This window comes from Zosterops lateralis (assembly GCF_965231275.1).
Source record: "Zosterops lateralis genome assembly, chromosome: 3".
Lineage (NCBI taxonomy): Eukaryota > Metazoa > Chordata > Aves > Passeriformes > Zosteropidae > Zosterops > Zosterops lateralis.
The window spans coordinates 44396264-44412553 of record NC_139764.1 but is presented as its reverse complement, the minus strand read 5'-3'; the positions used below and the strand labels follow the sequence as shown (position 1 = coordinate 44412553).

Genomic DNA, 16290 nt, shown 5'->3' with positions numbered 1-16290 from the left:
TACTGAAAATGCAAGCGACTGTTTCTTCTTTCCCTGTCCACAGTAAATAAATCCAAGCTACTTTTGACGTGAGAAATTTTCTAATTTTCCTTCACTTGACTTGATTATTTTGAATAATCATCACCTATTAGATTGACCCATCTTAAACTGTCACAGTTTACAAACACACAGGTTCACATAACCCACATTGCCTGCATAGTCAGTGTGTTAACCACTAGTAGTTCCAGAGAAGCAAGTTTCCTGGATGGCAAGTAGATCATCATTTGGACAGTTACCTGGTAACAGATGTTTTTTCCAGAAGTGTTTCCAAGAAACACTTGTTTTTTCAAGTTCGGTCTGAATTTGTTTTTGTTGTTTGAAAATGTGTTGCTGCTTCAATCAAAAGCCCACACGTTGCCACCTCTCCAGGGAGCAGCAGTCAAGGACATACATTACTATGTGAAAGAAAAATTGTCTTTTTTTACTTGGCTGTGTGAGTGTGTTTCCTGAAGCACTGGAGCATTTCCTTTGCAAATCCCTGATTGTTTGTCTTTTTAGAAAGCCTCAAGATGCCGAATTGGCAGCAGAAACAAGGCCCTTCAGCTGGCAGAGAGTGATGCTTATTCTGGAGTTGCTGCAGCATAAGAAGAAGCTTCGGCGTCCACAGGCGTTGGTACCTGCACTTTTCAACCTCCTGAGCAGGTAATGGTGCCCCCACAACAGAGCCCTGGAGCCTTCTCTTCTGCAGCAGACTTTGTAAAGCATGGAAATGTGGCCTACTGTGTCTCTGCTTTGTTGCCATGTCTTGTAGCTTAGCTTGCCTTTTTCAACTGAACTTCTTAATCAGAGGAGGGGTATGGGAATTCATTTTTATTTGTTTCCCTTTGAAACAGTAAGATTTTTACATGATGCATAGCTTCTCTTGTGTGAAAACTTTATCAGGCAGAGGGCTTAGGATTGCCAGGAAGGATGACACCTGTCCTAAAACTGGGCTAATTTGCAGGACTCGTGTCTTCAGTAGAGCTATTATAATTCTTTAAGCTTTGAAATTCCTCCCAACATTGTGGAGCAGTCTTAGTCCAGTGCAACTTAAAGAAACTATTGTTTTTCCTGACAGACCTGTATCTAGGCAGTTAGGAAAGTTTATATATATATTGGGTGTTTGTCTTTCTTTCCTTATGACTTGCTTGTACATGGACTGGCAATTATGGTCCAGGTTATACTCATGTTTTTCATAGTGCTTTGATAAATTTCTTCTATTAGACCATTTGATGCATTTGAAAACAAAAAAGAAAAAGAAACTTTTGGCAAAGACTTTTTGGAAGCCTTAGTTTAGAATTTACATGGAATTAACATTGCAATTTCTTATTTGTATCTTAATATGCAGTTTGGTCACTTATTTTTCCATCTCATTTTTTTTCATGAATGTATAGGTGTCTGGAACCCACGGCATCAGAAGAAGAAAATATGGAATATACAAAGCAGCTGATCCTCAGCTGCCTGCTGAACATCTGTCAGAGATTGTCATCAGATGGTAGCAAGGTCCCAGCAGGTAAAAATCACCAGACTCATATCTTGGTAATTCTCTCACCAAGTCAGCATTAAAACAATGATCAACTTGTTTTTTTTCTTCAGTCTGCACTGTTTCATTGAGGAGAGAGAGATTCCTCTGTAAGAGTGTACAAGTTTGCCTTCCTAATCATTTTTTGTAGATGCATTAGGTATGGTCTGCAAACTGAAAACAGAGCTTGAGTGTGCTGTTTATTCCTTCCTACATGGCTGACCATTAATGTGTTAATCAGTGAATATTTTTTACCTGCAGATATCCTGGACAAAGAAAAATTCAACGTAGAACTGATAGTTCAGTGCATCAGGATTTCTAAAATGCCCCAGACCCACCACCATGCTCTGCTGCTCCTTGGTGCTGTTGCTGGAATGTTTCCTGTAAGTAACACCTGGAATAAAAGCATCCACTCTTCTCTTTGCTTTCCAGATATTGAGTAGAGTGAAGAACATACACATCTGTTCTGTGGGGAAAAACTTCCTCAAAAGGAGCCAGAGGCAAAATGGACAAGTTCCCTGCTCTTTCAGGGCTTTCTGTTCCATTTTAGTTGAAAACAAACCTCTGTCTTGATGTTTTGGTCACCACCATTTATGGCTTGCAGTGTAGTGCAGTAGAAAGGGAAGAAGCTTTCTGACACCAGCCCTGCCTCACCTTCCCACTGTGCTCACAGCTCTCATGCCTTGTTTCTTCTTTCTCCTGTTTTTTTATATAAAAAGGGAAAACACCTGGCCTGATAATGTGTGCATTCTTACAAGTTCCTATCTTGTACAACACTGAAAAATGTAATTGTAGTTGATAATAAAACTGTGTTGTTCTGATTTTAATTGGCCAAGAAACAGGCCTTTTCTTGTATGGACTGAAATTTCACTGGACAATGTTGTAAGATTCTTTTGCTTTGAAACTCTAAACCAGCAAAATGTATCCAAATGTGTCAAACTCAGTTTGCATCTTTATATTCACCTCAATATTTTGTCCACACATTTGGAAAGATAGTATGTTTTCTGAAAGACAAAACTGTGATGTTTGTGATACATTTTTGGAGGATTTTGTGGTTTTATTGTTTGGGGCTTTTTGTTTCCATCTTACTGCCATCACCTGTTACAGAACCAGGCATTTATTTTACATTATTATTGGCTCTTACAAAATTTTCAAGGTCAGAATAGAAGAAAACATTTTGTATTCACCTCATCTCACTTTTAAAATCTAAACCACTTCTTCCAGTCACTAAAATTAAATGAAAAATATGCCCATAATTTATTGCTCAAGTCCTTGTAAAAACTAGGAAACTAACTTTTGAGCCTTCATAAAATTGGTTACTATGATTGCAGTCTAGGCCCCTAAAAAGCCAAAAATTGAAATGAGCATGATTGGTTTACACTGTATGATTGTGGATATTGCAGATGTTTTACAGATACAAAAAAAGGTGGGTGGGAAAAATCACTGGAATTTGTGCCACAACCATATTTGTGCTGCTGCAGAGCTCCTCATAGCTCCTTTTACTTGTATTCACCTGGCACTAAGTGGAAGGATACAAGGTGTTTTATCACACTAAACTTTCAATTTCCACTCTTAGTTACTTGCTTAGGTATGTGTCTTGGTTTATAAATAATGTTTAGAACTCTACCAATCACACCATAAGTAGTGTTGAGAGACAGTATGTATTTAAAACTCACTTAGGGAGATTTTGAAAGATAATCATGATTCTCCTTTGCTTTTTTGAGGTTTTTTTATAGGAATCTAGTGTCACTTTGGGAATGAAAAATGCCTTAACGTATGATATGCACAACAGCATGAACTAATTTCATCTGTTCTTTTCCAGGATAAAGTTCTTCACAACATTATGCCCATCTTTACATTCATGGGAGCAAACGTCTTGCGTCTGGATGATACCTACACTTTCCAAGTAATTAACAAGACAGTGCAGATGGTTATTCCTGCTCTTATACAGGTACATTTGTCTACTTAATGGAAAGACTATTAATTAAGTAAATTATTTAGAATATTGCTGGTAGAATAAGTTGTCACATACTCTAGGATAATTTTGATAGACATTAAATTGTATGTAATATAATATAATTCAGACTCCTCTGTCTGACCAAGTTCATCGGACTGCTGCTTCTTTGCAGTCTTTTGAGTTCCTGCACTTTATAAATGGTTTAGCCACAATTACCAAAACTAAACATGGAGAAGACCTGAAACATACTATAAGTTGAAGCTTTTCATCATGAAAATAGCAGGCAAGTTCAGTAGAGGAACCATTGGAAGAAAGAACCTGGTTATTAGTCCGTTATTAACATGTCATGATCATAGGAATAGTAGACATGGTCCTAAAGAAGTGGAAGTGCTTTTATTCTTCCAGCTGGTGTTTGTGAGGCTTTTCTTGGTTTTGCCTGGACCTCTTAGATAAATGGCTATTAACTAAAACAAAAATAGATCCTCATTTTTCAAATCAACATTTTTTTCATTTAGATTTCACCTGCACCTAAGCAATCTTAATTCTTGATCATTAAAGATTTAAACATGAAACATGTCATAATTGTCATGTAAAAATGAATTGGGGGAAAAAAATGTCTTTAATAATGGGGTGAGGATTTCTCAGACTATTTTTAATTATTTGTGTACACATTTTTCATCCTCTTGTTGTATAAAAAGAGAGACAAATTGATTTCTCTAATTTTTTGCTTTAAAACCTTTCCTAGGAGCCCACACAAGTTTCTGTGACAAATTATTCATGACACACGATTATTACATATGGGAAAAGACTAATGTTACTTGAGACCATGTAGCCCATGTATATTAATTTTCCTAGGCCCTTGAATCTAAGACCCTAACTCAGTTTTCTGAAAGATGTCGCTTTGCTTTCTCTTGAAAATGTCTTCTTTGTTTCAGCTGATGCCAAGTAGAGTTTCTCTTTCTTCTGTTCTGCATTTTAAAATTTTATTTGAAGCATCTTCCTTTAACAGTGAAAAGGAACTGTATGATTAAAAACTTTATGTGTGAACACGTACATTTTCCTTGAGATTATGCATTTGTCAATGCTGGCACATAGTGCTTTCTCTTATTTCCTGAAGTTGCCAGAAGGACCTTGTGCCCATCTGCAGTAACCTGTCTCACCTGCTGTCTGTGTGCACAGGCTGAGGACAGTGACTTGTCAGAGTCTTCTGGAAGTGTGCAGGAGGTGGTGATCAAGATCATTCGAGTGTTTGTGGATGCCCTGCCCCACGTGCCGGAGCACCGGCGCCTGCCCATCCTGTCCCAGCTGATCACTACGGTGGGAGGAGACAAATTCCTCTGGGTTCTCCTGGTGTTGCTCTTTGAGCAGTATGTCACCAAAACTGTGACAGCAACGTCAAGCACAGACAAGGTTAGCAGCCTGAGGGGGGTTGGCTTTTTCCTTGAGAGCCTAATCTCTTTTGTTCATGGTCTTGTCTTTCAGAAAGTTCTCAGTAAGCCCCAGGTTATGCTGGAAAAGGTAGTGAGCTCTGGATTTGTGCTACAGCAGAACCTGACAGTGATGTTGACTATGACTTGTACTGAACATTCAATAGCTTTATGTCCTGGAGCCTGAGCAATAAATCACATCATATTGTGCAGCAATCCTTGATCTGAAGAGCTGATAATCCAATTATATAGTGCTTCAATATTAATGAAGCTGTTTATTTTTTCCTTCAGTTGTGTTTGTGAAACATGATACTGGTCTTTACAGACCAAGATGAAAGCCCTCTTAAATTTTTGTGTAGGCAGACCCTAAGATTGGGTCAAAGCATAATTTATGGGGAAAATAGAAAGAGTTATTAAAGGAACATTTAGTCTTTGCTGCAGCAGTTTAATCTCTCTCTACACCCTCTGGAGCTATGTTCTCTCCAAGAGCTTGCTGCTTTTACCACCAATGTTAATCCTGGCAGTGTCAAGGTCAGCATGGCATTTTCACAAGCTCACTGAGGAGTTTTTGAGTATTTTTTTTTTTATTATTGATAGAAATATTCTTTCTTAATCCTTGAAATATTTCTTTGTTTTTTCTGAACCATTAACAGGATGCTGTTCTGGAAGCAGACACTGAATTTTGGATTTCCATCTGCTGCGAATTTAACGTACGTTCTCAGTTCCAGAGTGTGATGAAAATAATCCAGTACCTGACAGAGCTGCCAGAGAACAAAGAAGGTAACCACAAAACAGAGCCAGCAAATGCATGTAAACCTTCCTAATATAAGAGGCAAGGGGTAGTGGTTTTAAACTAAAAGAGGATAGATTCAGACTAGATATAAGGAAGAAACTTCTTACTCTTAAAGTGGTGAAGCACCGGACCAGGTGTCACAGAGAGGTGGTGGATGCCCCATCCCTGGCTGTGTTCAAGGCCAGGCTGGATGGGGCTTTGAACAACTGTAATTTTACTTCGTTTCTGTGATCAGAAATGAAATATCTTTTTTTTTTCTTGGATGCAAATTCATTTTGTCAATGTCTTCAACAGATGATCCTGGGACAAAGAAGTTGAGAACGTGCAAGACAAAGCCAAAAAATCAGGATGGGCAGCTCTTCAACGTGGAGTCTCACTCTGACAAACAACTCCGGCATTTCAAATTCTTGTCAGTCTCCTTTATGTCACAACTTCTGTCCTCTCAGAGTTTTGTAAAAAAGGTAATAATGGCAGTTTGCTTCTAGACTGATAAAATGATTCTGCCTTATTGTAATAGCTGAGGTGTAATCTACTTTTTAGTATAACTGTATATTCAAAGGGGTGGCACTGTCCAGTGTATCTTGCTGACACCTTTATTGACACAGTTTGGAAACCTCTCAGTACTGCTACTTATTTTTTAATAAGACTTTTCCAGACAGACTCCATTTTTATGACTGATGCCTAGGTAACCAAGTGAAATTCTGGTCCCAGTGTATTTCCACTGGTTTTATGGAGCTTGGGATTTCACTCAGAGGCTGTGTAACTCCGAATTCAGTGTAGGGTTCATGCTATTAATTGAAAAGACAAAATGTTATGGATTTCAGGCTCTCACTCTAGCTGGTAGTCCCAGTTTTTCAGCCAAAAATCATCCAACAGCATGAAATGTATTTGCTAATGTGACTGCATTGCCCAAAGTTCTTAGATTTCCTTCTAGAATGATGGCTTAAGTACAAATGTATGGACTCATAATTACCATGTTAGTGGACATTTGAATAAAAAAACCCCAAATTTGTGTATTCTGGAATTTTAGTTTAATGAGAGGAGGTAGGTTTCATATTTTCATTCTTGCTTTTTAAACCAGATAGTTGAATATGAAGAAACAGAAGAACTGCAGGAGTTGGAACAGAGGTATGCTTTAAATATACCCTACTCCCATTTTTAGCTTTTACTGCAACCCAGGAATATCTTTAAGTGTACTGCCATTAGAATATCTTTTACTCTAATGATACTTCCTTAATGTTCTCTGCAACAAGCAGTATTTATTATGTGCAAGTTACTTGGTTTTGGTTTCAATTTGGTTTGGTTTTTTCTTTTAATAGAATAATGTGGAGCTTTTTATTTCTGTAAGATTGCTCTATCCAATATCCACTCTTTTTCTGTATTTTGATAGAGGTTATTTACATGCTTGGCCTGCTGTCATGCTATTCATGTCTGAATCACTAAAGGAATTCCAGATTTTTAGCAAAATATACTGATTTATTAGTAGAAAAAAAATTAATCATGGGTCACAGGTGCCTCTGTATTGGTGTAAGTACCAGTAATCAAAGATCACAGTTGTAGCCTTTGCGCTGTAAAAGCCAGTGATATGAAATTGAAGGTTTCTTTTGCAGAGGCCTAACTTTTATGTTTGTTCCGAGAGAAAATGGGTGTAAGATGTATTTTAAATGCTGTATTCCAAGAATGCTCATTTTTAACTTTTTTCTGTTTCACTTCCTTGTATTTTTGTTGTCTTGTGAGATTTTATGCTTTCTAGTAGTAACAATGGACTTCTTTGGTCTCCTTGTTACTTACTAAAAGTTACTTCCTTTCTATCTAGGCTGTTAGAAGAAGTTCTTCACTATATAAACACTGTGGCATCTTCAGTGGAAGGAAATGTGGACAAGCCAACAGCCAAATTCTGGAGGGTTCTGCTTAGCAAGTGCTACGATATGCTGGATAAAGTATGTCTCAGTAGCCCCCATGTTAGCACTGGGACATCGCTGCTCTTGCTTATTCATACGATTATAAACTTTGTAGGGTTTATTCTTGCATCACTACTGTATTTCATTGCATGGTCTGCAGCCTGGTACATCAATGTTTAAACTCAGCTAACAACTTGAATAACTACAGGTAACAGCTTCTTAAAACAAGCAGAACAAAAATCGGGAATGCTTGTTTCCTTTAGTTTAATATTCTGCTGGTTGTAAGCAGTCATTTCACTATGGCTCTTGGCAGCATTTCTGTTAACTCATAAAATGACTTAACTAATGCAGTTGTGTATTTCTACGTGAAAATCCTTACACTTTTCATCTTACTATTTTTTTCTGATTAGAAATATATTTGTAGAATTTGAGTGACTATCTTGTTGCATAAATCAGAACATACTTCTTTTTACAGCTTGGAATTATTTTTTTTAACCTGTAAAGCATATTCCAGTTTTCATGATGTACATGCAGAGAGCATTGGCAGAATTATTTTGGATAAAGAGGGATATAGCTCATGAGAGCAGACAAAAGGACTTGCTGAGGAAATCTCAGAGCTAGTGGATAATGGCTGCTTAGCAGCCAGTGAACACAGACTAGCTGAAATTTGCCTTGTTACAGCATTGCTCACTTGTCCTCTCTTTGATCCTGAAACCCATGAGGGAAGTTGAAGAGGCCTTATCAGGAGGCTACCATGTCACAGTGCATGCAAAAGCATCTATGGTGTTGCTTTGTTTGTTTTGTTGTAGGTCAATGCCTTACTGCCCACAGAAACCTTCATCCCTGTAATTGGGGGCCTGATGATGAACCAGCTGCCATCAGTGAGACGCAAAGCCATGGACCTGCTGAACAACAAGGTGCAGCAGCGCACCAAGTGGCAGAAGAGCCAGGTGAGGCAAAGGGGTTAAACCCAGTTCCTTTAGCAGAAATACCCAGAGAGGGATTGGTGTGCAAGTGCTTGACCTCGTGCGAAGATGCCAAGTACCGGTGCCAAGCCTTAAGGCAAGGCTCTTGAGCAGCGACACGAAGGCTACCTGCCCACATCTACCTTGCAGGTACTGAGTTTCTAAATGTGTGTCTGATGTGTCTGTTCTCCTGTCCTCTCAGATCCTGCAGCTCTTACAGCTGGTTCCTGAGCTCATTGCCATTGTCAAGTGTGGAAGAAAGGAGGAAGAGGAGGAGCAAGCCATCAACAGGCAGACTGCTTTGTTCAGCCTCAAGCTGCTCTGCAAAGGTTTTGGCACAGAAAATCCAGCGCCTTTTGTGCCTGTTCTGAAAACTGCCATTGATCTCATTTCTTCAGAGAAGGAGGAAAAAAATGTGGTGGGAAGTGCTTTGCTCTGTATAGCTGAGGTCACCTGTACACTGAAAGCCCAAGCAATTCCTCATCTTCCAAGGTACTGTTGGGTTCTTCTTAACAGAACCAACTGCAGCAGGAATTAGTTACACCAAAATGCATTACCAAAATGCTGATAAAGGCCAGATGGCAGTCTGCCCCTGTGTGTGTTTTGTGTAGACAAGATTAAAAGTATTTCTTGTGCTTGTGGTCATAGAACTAAGAAACTAGTGGGGAAAATTGCAAGACTTTTATAATCACAGCAGAATACTTTAAGGAGTCAGCTGCTGTCACTAGAGAGGCAACATTTATGGCTTTAGAAAAATCAGACCATAGTCTGTATTTTTTTCTGTGGAACAGATTGCATTTAAAAACATGAGAAGGAGTACAGTTGAAAACCCTTAATGCTACATTATTTTATTCTCCCTATTCAAAAAGAATCTGAGTATCTAACTTATTCCTTGTAAGACTATTTCATTTCTTTACAAATATAAGCCTCTTATTGTCATTAAACCTTTAAAACTAAAGACAGGGCTTTGAGTAACATGATAAAGTGAAAACTGTTGATCTAGATGATCTTTAAAGATTTCTTCTGACCAAACCATTCTGTGATTCTAAATCTAATATCCTTCGTTAGCTTCAAAATAAAATATGGCAATGAGCCCAGAATACTGAGTTTTCTCAAGACCACATGTAAAAATTCTTGTGAAAATTGTCCCTGCAGGATTAAGAGATGGATTTATTTCATTGGAAACATACCTCCAAATGGTCAGTTACTTCACCTTTCTCTGCTTATGTTTGGTTTTCACAGACTGATGCCAGCACTCTTGAAGACTTTAAAAAGTAAAAAGGAGCTGGTCTCCAATGAGATTTACCTGCTGAGTGCCATCACTGCTCTGCTAAAGGTTGCAGAAACACTGCCACACTTCCTTAGTCCTTACCTTTTGGAGTGCTTGTTGCAGGTGAGCTCTGTGACTCCTACAGGTGTGTAAATGGGGGACAGGACCTGCCCAGATTACAGAAGAAGCTGTAGAGATTACTTTTTTTCTCTGAAGCTGAAGTAGGAGTGTGTGCCAACTATGTGAAAGCTCATAACACTACTCTTCTACTCAGTTTCTTATGCAGGTAACTCAGAGCACCTAAGAGCATCTCCTTCTCTTCCCTCAGATAGGTTGTATTTTGCCTCTTTGGAAAGGGAGATGAGTCATGAAAGATCATTCTGTAACATCCACAATCTCCTCAAATGTGTATCTGACACTCTTGTTGGAGTCATTCTAACCCTCTGCTGCTGACATGGGCATTTGTCAGTGTTTGTCTTCTGAAGACAGTGAGGCTTTGTACACAGACAGCTTAATGTAAGGTGTTCCAAGCGGTGCAAACAGCAAAATTCCTGTCTGACATTTGCAGCAGACAACTACTATAAAATAAGTTCTTAAGTTGTTAAGCAAGCCTGACTTTTGTTGGAATTCCTCACAGGTTGTCCGCTTGGAAAAGATTGTGGCCGAGTTTGGTCCTTCTTCCCAGATAAGTGTCCGTGTAGCAACACTGAAATCCATCCTGGCAACAAGGCTGGCCCCCCGAATACTCCTGCCTGCAGTGACTAAGTGTTACAGTGAAGTGCTGCATACTCGGAAGGTAAGGGCTTTTTTCATCTTTCAGTGCTGTGATAAAGAAGAAAAAAAGAAACAAGCAGACCGAAATTTGGTTCAGCTGTGTCCTCTCCCAGCACCTTGGCCACCACCAGCCCACTCACTGTGGCAGCAGACTGAGAAACAAAGGAAGTCTCACAAGGACTGTCCAGCAATAGCTAAAACACCGATGTGTAACCAGCATTGTTTTGGTCACAGATCTGAAACAGCACCATGTGAGCTGCTCTGAAGAAAATTAACTCCATCCCAGCCAAATCTACCATAGTCTTTATATTAAAATCTCTAGGGTTTTTGTACTGCTGCAGTGATTCAGGAAAGGTAGATCTGGAAGAGGCCCAGCAGTTGAATGTCTTTTGCGTGTTAGATGAGGAATGCTTGGGAGAGATCATCCCATTCATAAAGGACTTCATTTACCTGTTAGAAACATGAGTGAGTTAGAATTCTCTCCAGTATGGCAGAGGGTAGACAAAATGCTTTTCAGGAATCCTACTAACTTAAGCCCCCAAAAGTACTGGGAAAAAAGCATTTATTTTATCCACAGTATTTCAATGAATAAATGCATGAAGTACCTAAATCTCTAGTTATGTTTCTCAGTTACTGTCAATATCACAGTTGCATTTGCATTGCTTTGCTTTTGTTTTGGCAGAACTGCCTGGGTCCCCTTATGAACATTTTGAAGGAGCACATTGCTGGTATGGAGAAGGAGCACCTGATCTCCCATCAGCCTGAACTGACAGCATTTTTCATGAAAGTCTTGAACTTCCGAACAGAGCATGCTGAGGTAGCTTGATTTGGGAGGGTGAGCAGCAGCTGCACCTCTCTACATGCCAGTTCTAAACATGCCTTGTTTAAAAAAAGATTAGTAGCTTCCATTGTGTATGTGCTCTGAAATTCTGGGTATAAGATATTCTGTTCCATATTGGTTTTATGGTAGAAAACATGGTAGTTAAGCATTTAGTCTCAACCAGACAAAATTAAAATGTGCTTTGAAAGCTCAAATTCTTACATTTCAAACTAAGAATTATGTTTTCTGATTTTTCTAGGATGATTTAGAGGAAGTTGGTAAGATCGAGGCTTACATTATTGACTGTCTAATCAGCATGGTTATGAAGCTTTCTGAGGCTTCTTTCAGGCCCCTCTTCTTCAAGGTAAGAAGTCTAAATGTAATTCTTCTGCACCAGCATGTTTTTGTTTTCCAGTGCGCAGACACAGGAAACAGCTAATCTGCCTTTCACTTTCAGCTCTTTGATTGGTCCAAAACAGAGGCTGCCCTAAGAGACAGGCTGCTGACATTCCACCGAATAGCAGACTGCATTGCAGACAAGCTCAAGGGCCTCTTCACCCTCTTTGCTGGTCATTTAGTGAAGCCATTTGCTGAGACACTGAACCAAGTCAACATTTCTAAAACTGGTGAGTTGTCAGTTACTGGCTACAGAGAGGCTTAGTCTTGATTGCTGAGAGGTTAACTTTACTTATGGAAATTTTAGTCTTACAAGATTTATTTCACAGCACACATAATTCATTTCGCTCCTTTTTCTTCCTCTGGTAAATGAGAAATCTTTCTCTGATGGAACCAAAGGACATTTTTCATCCATGCATGGGGCTGCTATTACAAGGTTGAGACCACATGAAAATTTTGAATGTCAGTCCCAGTGGGTTCCCTGAGTATGAAATTGTGTAGAAAGAGGGAGACTTGTTTCTCTTTTTTTCTTTTTCATTCATTGACTCCTCTTTTATGCTACCTGGTGTATTCAGACTCCTCTGAATACACCAGGTAGCACATAAGAGAATATTTGCTTTCTTGGGCAAAAATAGGTGTTAGTATTTTCTACGGGAAACTATTTGCCCATCCCAGGTTACATCCCAGTTGTAGTAACCTGAAGAAATTCTCCATATCCACAGGTATGGCCAAGCACTTCTCCTGTAGCCTGTGGTTATTCTATTTTATTTCCATCAGTAGCAGACCTGCTGGGGCAGTAGCTTAAAGACAGATAATGTATCACACGCACTTTATTGTTCTGAGTGATGAGTACAGCTGCAATGACAGACTAGCAATGTTTCTGTCATGCCGGGGTAGGTTTTGTGTTTTCATTCTGTTGATGATATATTTTTTCTTCTCCTTGGCTGGTGTGTAGATGAAGCTTTCTTTGACTCTGACAATAACACAGAAAAGAGCTGTCTACTGTTGCAGTTCACCATGGACTGTCTGCACAAGCTCTTCCTGTTTGATACCCAGAAGTTCCTGAGTAAAGAAAGAGCAGAGACCTTGATGCAGCCTCTGGTTGATCAGGTATTGACAAATCCATGAAAACAATTCATAGCTGGCTTTTTTTTTTTTCATAGTTAAAAAAAAAAAAAATGTATCAGTCCTCCCCCTTAACAAAAAAGAGGGGATTAGTTCATTGTCTTTGGGTCACAGACAGGACTGATTTCTTTGCCTAAGGCTCTGAATTACTATTATTTTTTATCCTTTTTTTAATATCTTCATTCTATAAGGTTTATGCATGTTATTGAGCTCTTGCAGACCAGTGCACTCCCACTGATGAGCTTTGACTTAATTCTTGACTACCTGAAAAACAACGCTAGAAGTGTTTTTGGATGGGTTTATCTGACCCTGGATCTGTTTTACTTCCACAGCTAGAAAATGTGCTTGGAGGAGATGAGAAGTTCCAGGAAAGAGTGACAGCACACCTGATACCCTGCATAGCTCAGTTTTCAGTGGCAATGGCAGATGATTCTCTTTGGAAACCATTGAACTATCAGATCCTGCTGAAAACAAGGCACAATTCTCCTAAGGTTGGAAACTATCAGAATTTGAACTGGTTTTCTTTGTCATGCTAGAAAATGGGAACAGTGTCCTCAAAATCAGAAGTGAATTAACCAAGTCATTGCTGAAATACTAGCCTAAATCAAAATACTGGTGCTGTACGACAGTACTCCCAACTTGTAGAGATGAGGGCAACATGCTCTTCTGCTCTCACTGTAAGCAGTAAATATTTCATGTGTTTCATGCTGTGAGGTTGGGGCTTTTTGAATATTTGGCATCTGTTGGAATGAGATAATTGTGTACGAAGACAGGGCCACTTAGAGGGGAAACTGGAAGACAGTTATCAGCTTTCAGACCTGTTTAATATATAGAGTTTTAAGATTCTCCTCTTGATAGGTTATAGATATTAAGGGAGTGTACTTGGTTTTTCACAGTGCTGAGCCAAGCCCCGATAAAGTGGAAGTGGCATTGTGACAGGAAGTTGAAGTCCATAATATCAAATAACTTCTAGCAACATTACCTGCTTCTTGCAACTTTTTATTTGCCATTAGGTTAACCGAGATGTTAGTATTTAAATTTGCTTAAAACTAGCTCCCTTCAGTAATGAAAGCTTATAACCTTATAATGAATGGAAAGAAGGCAGGGATGGGGGAAAACAGGGAACTGTACTGTAATGTTTGTTTCCTTATGTAATTGTTTTGGTTTAGGTCCGGTTTGCTGCCCTGCTTGCTTTGATAGAAGTTGCACAAAAACTGAAGGAGAACTACCTGGTCCTGCTACCAGAATCTATTCCATTCTTAGCTGAGCTTATGGAAGGTAATGTTCTAAACTGGCATTAGTGAAGGGTGACTTATGTCAAAGATTCAGACTGGCTCATTTTTATAACTGCTATAAACCTTAAGAATTTGTATATGGTAGCTTATACTGTGCAAAATAGAAACTAAAATGGATTATGTCAAACACACTTATGAAGTTCAGTTAAATTACAGTGTTGTGGCCTGTGCACATCTTCCCATGTGCAGGTTTTAGATCAGTGTTAGTAGAAGAAGTTTGCCTAGTTCAGTGACAAAATATTTCTGAATAATAATTTCATAGATGGTGTTTGAGGATGGTTCTAGCCTTGATGAATGATGGAGCCTTCCTCGGGTAGTCTTGTAATCACTGCTCTACTTAATTCCTGCTTAATTTCTTTTTCTAGATGAATGTGAAGAAGTTGAACAGCAGTGTCAGAAGACAATTCAACAACTGGAAGTCGTTTTGGGAGAACCACTCCAAAGCTACTTCTAAGTTTATGTCCTTTGTTTTCAAATTTTGTCTGAATTGTGTCAGCTTTACACATTCAGGTCTTACAGGCAAACTGTCATAATAATTTTTATTAAAGACAAGATTTTAACTTTTTAATAAAATATTTTAAGGATCTGGCTTTATCATTTCTGGATGGACTGGGGACTTTTCTTATGACTTTTCCTTAACTGCTTGTGCTGGTTTAGGATAAATTAGGGGAGAACCTCCAAAAGGAGTCCCTTAAAAAACAAACCTCCACCACCCCTCCCCCCAGCCCTGGGTTTGGGAAGGAATTTCTCGGAGGAAAAGTGGAAAAAAACGGTTTATTGACAAATGAAAAAAAACACTCCCCAACACAAGGGAAAATGAAATAAAATGAAACAAACTCAAGTTACTGTGAAGGGGAGGGCACAGAGCTGCTTTCGCGGGCCCCGGAGATCCCCAGAATTCTCAGGTCAGGTCCGGAGCCGGTCCAAATCTTCAGGGGGAGAAGGGGAAAAGGGAAAATAAAAGGAAAAAAAAAAAAGCAGCGAAAGCCAGCAGCAGAGGCAGCAGCAGCAGGAAAACAGCCCTGCCGCGGCAAACCAGCCCCTCCGAAGGGGGGGGCACCTGTTAGACATAACAGTGTAGTCAAGATATGGGATAGGAGGCACTGTCAACCCAGAACACTGCTCTTTTCTTAACAGTGGGAAAGTGGAACAGGCTCTAAACAAATCCTGAGTGACAACAGGTGAGACTCCCTGAATTCTGCTGTCCTTGGGGTATACAGTTACTGTCCCAGTGGAGGGGCTGTCATGCTCCAAGCATGGTCCTCACTGGACCAATGCACTGCAATCCTGAGAATCTAATTTTCTCTGTCAGCTGTAGGGATGTAAAAAGTATACCCACTGAAAGTACCCAAAGAAGTTTCAAGAAGCTATGATTCATGTAGGAACTCAATCTGTCTTAGAATCTTTAAAGACTGCTACTGATGAGCTTAAATTCAAAAATAAATTGCTTGCTATGATAATGAATTTACAAAAAAAAATTACTACTTGTTTTGCACCATGAGGTGCTGGTTCATTACACTGGTACTAAGAAAGGCACTCAGACTGTAAAATAGGGTTTAAAATGTAATGGGGTAGAACTGACACTATACAGAGGATAATCTTAAATCCCATTTGATGCTGGGAATGAGCCTTTGTTCAGGGTGCAGCATGCCATGTAGATCCCATATATGGAAAGATTACCACATCGAGCTCTTACAGGATTTTCTTAAAACTGTTAATTGTGTCTGCTGTCAAACAAAAAGGACATTCCCATGAGAACATCTGCTGAACTTGTAGCTAAAGGCAGGGACACACAAGTGGTGTTACTGCCATGAGGAGCTGCCTACCAGCTCCTCTGTTCCAATGAGTTTATCCTGCAGCCAAGGGGTATGTACAGCCCAGCCCCAGTGCCTGCTCAGGTTAGCTGCTCTGTGGATCACTAATTCCTTGATGTGGAAATGGTTCTCCAGGCAGGGTCACTGCCAACTTGGAAATACCGGTAAGACAGTAACAAAACAAGATAATAGACCAAAAAGGGATCATAGCTA

The 16290-nt window shown here is 39.4% G+C and overlaps 1 protein-coding gene across 1 annotated transcript in view; it reads left to right on the top strand.

Moving 5' to 3' along the window:
- The window catches only part of HEATR1 (HEAT repeat containing 1), a 34904-nt gene extending 18707 nt beyond the window's left edge, over positions 1 to 16197 (top strand). The window contains exons 26-45 of the mRNA XM_083857282.1: positions 538 to 681; positions 1413 to 1531; positions 1802 to 1923; positions 3363 to 3491; positions 4677 to 4907; positions 5578 to 5704; positions 6012 to 6178; positions 6799 to 6845; positions 7534 to 7657; positions 8428 to 8568; positions 8786 to 9075; positions 9826 to 9976; positions 10491 to 10649; positions 11310 to 11444; positions 11707 to 11811; positions 11905 to 12073; positions 12799 to 12953; positions 13301 to 13459; positions 14138 to 14246; positions 14629 to 16197. Of these exons, the coding sequence (XP_083713408.1) occupies positions 538 to 681; positions 1413 to 1531; positions 1802 to 1923; positions 3363 to 3491; positions 4677 to 4907; positions 5578 to 5704; positions 6012 to 6178; positions 6799 to 6845; positions 7534 to 7657; positions 8428 to 8568; positions 8786 to 9075; positions 9826 to 9976; positions 10491 to 10649; positions 11310 to 11444; positions 11707 to 11811; positions 11905 to 12073; positions 12799 to 12953; positions 13301 to 13459; positions 14138 to 14246; positions 14629 to 14717 (2872 nt within the window). The 3' untranslated portion in view covers positions 14718 to 16197. The remainder of the gene's footprint in view (positions 1 to 537; positions 682 to 1412; positions 1532 to 1801; positions 1924 to 3362; positions 3492 to 4676; positions 4908 to 5577; positions 5705 to 6011; positions 6179 to 6798; positions 6846 to 7533; positions 7658 to 8427; positions 8569 to 8785; positions 9076 to 9825; positions 9977 to 10490; positions 10650 to 11309; positions 11445 to 11706; positions 11812 to 11904; positions 12074 to 12798; positions 12954 to 13300; positions 13460 to 14137; positions 14247 to 14628) is intronic.
- The last annotated feature ends 93 nt before the right edge of the window (positions 16198 to 16290 follow it).